The sequence below is a fragment of the Mus pahari genome, chromosome 13 (assembly GCF_900095145.1).
Source record: "Mus pahari chromosome 13, PAHARI_EIJ_v1.1, whole genome shotgun sequence".
Lineage (NCBI taxonomy): Eukaryota > Metazoa > Chordata > Mammalia > Rodentia > Muridae > Mus > Mus pahari.
The window spans coordinates 90,138,221-90,141,212 of NC_034602.1; the positions used below are offsets into that span (position 1 = coordinate 90,138,221).

Genomic DNA, 2,992 nt, shown 5'->3' on the forward strand with positions numbered 1-2,992 from the left:
CTCCCCTGCACCACACTGCCCCCATGCCCTCCCTCCCCTCCCTCCCCTGCACCACACTGCCCCCCATTTGCTTTTTGACAGATATTTTGTTTGTATGACCACCAGTGAAAATCTTTTAAAGATTGATTTTAAAATGTATTGGGTGTGTACACATGTGCACATGAGCTACAGCACTGGTGTGTGGTGCTCAGAGCATAGCTTTCTAGCTTTCTGTTCCCCTTGTCTTCTTCACCAGGCCTGCGCAGCATGCACTTTTACATGCTGAGCCACTCTACTGGCCCTGAGAATCTTTCCTAACTGTTACATTTTAGTAACGTGTTTGTTGGCTCAGTGTCTTAATCATATGTTTGCTGGGCACATACTCCATACAAGATGCATTTATATGTTGTTGCTGTGGCCCTTAGCAGACCATGTAGTGGAGGAGTCAGTGTAGATTAATGTACAACGCATATAAACCATTCCTTCATTTCTGTATCCAAGTGGTCTTTGGGTTCTTACACTGTGCATCCAACACATAGAGCTGAGGACCTTGGATTATCACAGAGATTGCTCGTGAAGCTCATGGCAGATGTACGGGCTCAGGGAACACAGCAGGAGAGGTGGCAGTCCATGGTGCCTGCAGCATATGTGGCAAAAATCAGTAAAACTTTAAAGAAAAGCAGCAGAGAGTTTGGACCCAGAATGGCCCACGTACAGATGGTTTCAGAATCTGTGAGACAGGGTCTTGGTGCTGCAAAGACGGATGTCACCCTTCTGGGTTTAAGTGGCTTTCCTGGCACTGCACCCACATAGCCTGGGCTACCGGTGTATGCCACTGCACCCAGCCTTAGGGATTCTAGGATGATTGACAAGGGATAATCCATCATCATTAGTTTTCTGTACGGTGCCTGCCAGCGCACTCATGGCACGCTCAAATAACAGTGACTACGACGCCCCCCCCCCCCCAGGATATCCTTGTAGGGTGCAGCATGAGAGGAGGGGTTGTTGGGCAACTCGGCCTTAAAGTGGAGGTTCTGGGGGCGACCTCAGTACCTGCTGGGAAGTCTGCCCTAAGAAACCAACCCAAGTTCTGTATGGCAGGCTTGCTGTCGGTGCCACCTTCTTAAATGGGTCATGTTTTTGTCTACCACTCTAAAGCTTGAGCATCTTCCCTTCCCAGACTCCTTTCAGGCTCCTCCTCCTCACAAGATCCTTGTTGGGATGCCCATTCCCACATCCAGATTGACCATCTAACCCCACGTGCTCAGGACTTCGTCTCCACTCATATAGAACAGCAGTCACTTTCGTTAGCTAACATAAATTAAAACTTTAGCTGTCAAGAGAGTGGCTGCCGTTTGCTTGTTGTTGTTATATAAAATGAAGTAAGATCTTAAAGAATGGTTAGGAAAAAATTGCTAACTCTGGAAATGCAGTAGTGAAAGCGTGCACCCCGACACTTTAAAATCATTTATTAAGTGCTGACTTTACCAACTTGTCTGTAGATGGAAGAACTGGTGGATTCGCGGGATCCTCACCCTCACCATGATCTCCCTCTTCTTCCTGATCATCTACATGGGGTCCTTCATGCTGATGCTTCTGGTAAGTGATTGGCGTCTCGCTGGGTGCCTCTGGGTTTTAGTGTGTGTGTATATCATGGAAGGCGTCTGAGCATGTCATCATAAAAAGGTAGCTGAAGTCTTGGCAAATTCCGTTCCTTTAAGCATTTTCCAGTTGATGAGATTATCTGGACTCACCTTTACTGTCTGCAGAATGGATCCTCAGTGTGCTCATTCAGCAGAGCCGAGTGTACTTTTCTCCAGAGGCATCTATGCATCCAGTATCGTGCAGGGCATTGAACACACCACTTCCATGTATTTACCTGTGATGAGTTCCCCGACTTCAAGCAAGTTAGTTCAGCAGCAGAAACGTTTAGTTAACCAGATAACTCTCTAGCACTAGGTAAACAGTGATAAGTCTTGTTGCGGATGACGTGTTAAGCAGAAGGGCAGAGAGGCATGTTATCCAGTGTGAGACAGGGATAACAAAAGGCATACAGAGAGGTGATGCCCAGGTCTGATCCTGGAGGTTACACAGAGAAAGTAAGGTGGGTTTCAGGGTGGATCCTCAGTGGCACGGCTCCCGTACAGGTTCTGGGCTGGCCTGTGGATGGCTGCCAGGGATGAGACTGGAGAGCTGGGTAGAAGCCTTTCCGGGAGATTTAGATGTGCATGGGAAGCCAAACAAGTCATGGAGGCAAACGGATAACTTAAGCTCTTACTTCATCCTTTGATAAATGCCTTCAAGGTGACTGGTGTGTGCCAGCCATTACAGGAGCACTGGGGTATGCGGATGGTGGCGCTGAGACAATCATCCTGGTCTTCGTTTTGATGGCGCTTACTGTTTATATGGTAAAGAACGGATTAGCTGCTTCTAATCACAAAGTGCAGTGTGTTAAATAAAGACCGGTTCTCCAAGAGCAGGAGCGGCGTTGGAGGACTTTATGGAAGCACTGTGCGACACGGGAGCTTCCTTCTGAAGATTGTGTAGGAGTCAGGGAGGAGGAGGGAGGAGGTGGGAGTAGAGGTGCTCCTCACAGAGCGTGCTCCTCACAGAGAGTGTGGACCCAGGAGTGGGAGCCAGGAGGAGTCCATGAGTTCAACAGACTTATCAGGGGTTCCAAGGTATCCAAGCAGGGCTTAGCAGTGAACAGTGACACGCATCCTCGGGGGCATACACATGTCCCTCATTATTAGGAGGATGACCTGAGAAGGTGACAAGACTCTGGGTAAAACTGTATTCCCTCTCCTGGCTGGTTCCCACTGCTACCACTGTGGCACCAGGCTCTCCCCGTGCACACACGGGCAGCGGGCAGCTGCACCAGGCTCTCCCTGTGCACACACGGGCAGCGGGGAGCTGCACCAGGCTCTCCCTGTGCACACACGGGCAGCGGGCAGCTGCACCAGGCTCTCCTCGTGCACACACGGGCAGCGGGCAGCTGCACCAGGCTCTCCCC

The 2,992-nt window shown here is 50.0% G+C and overlaps 1 protein-coding gene across 1 annotated transcript in view; it reads left to right on the forward strand.

Annotated features, from left to right (window-relative positions):
- Positions 1-2,992, forward strand: part of Cds1 (CDP-diacylglycerol synthase 1) — a 63,434-nt gene that overhangs the window by 25,639 nt on the left and 34,803 nt on the right. The window contains exon 3 of the mRNA XM_021211061.2: positions 1,482-1,578. Coding sequence (XP_021066720.1) covers positions 1,482-1,578 — 97 coding nt within the window. The remainder of the gene's footprint in view (positions 1-1,481; positions 1,579-2,992) is intronic.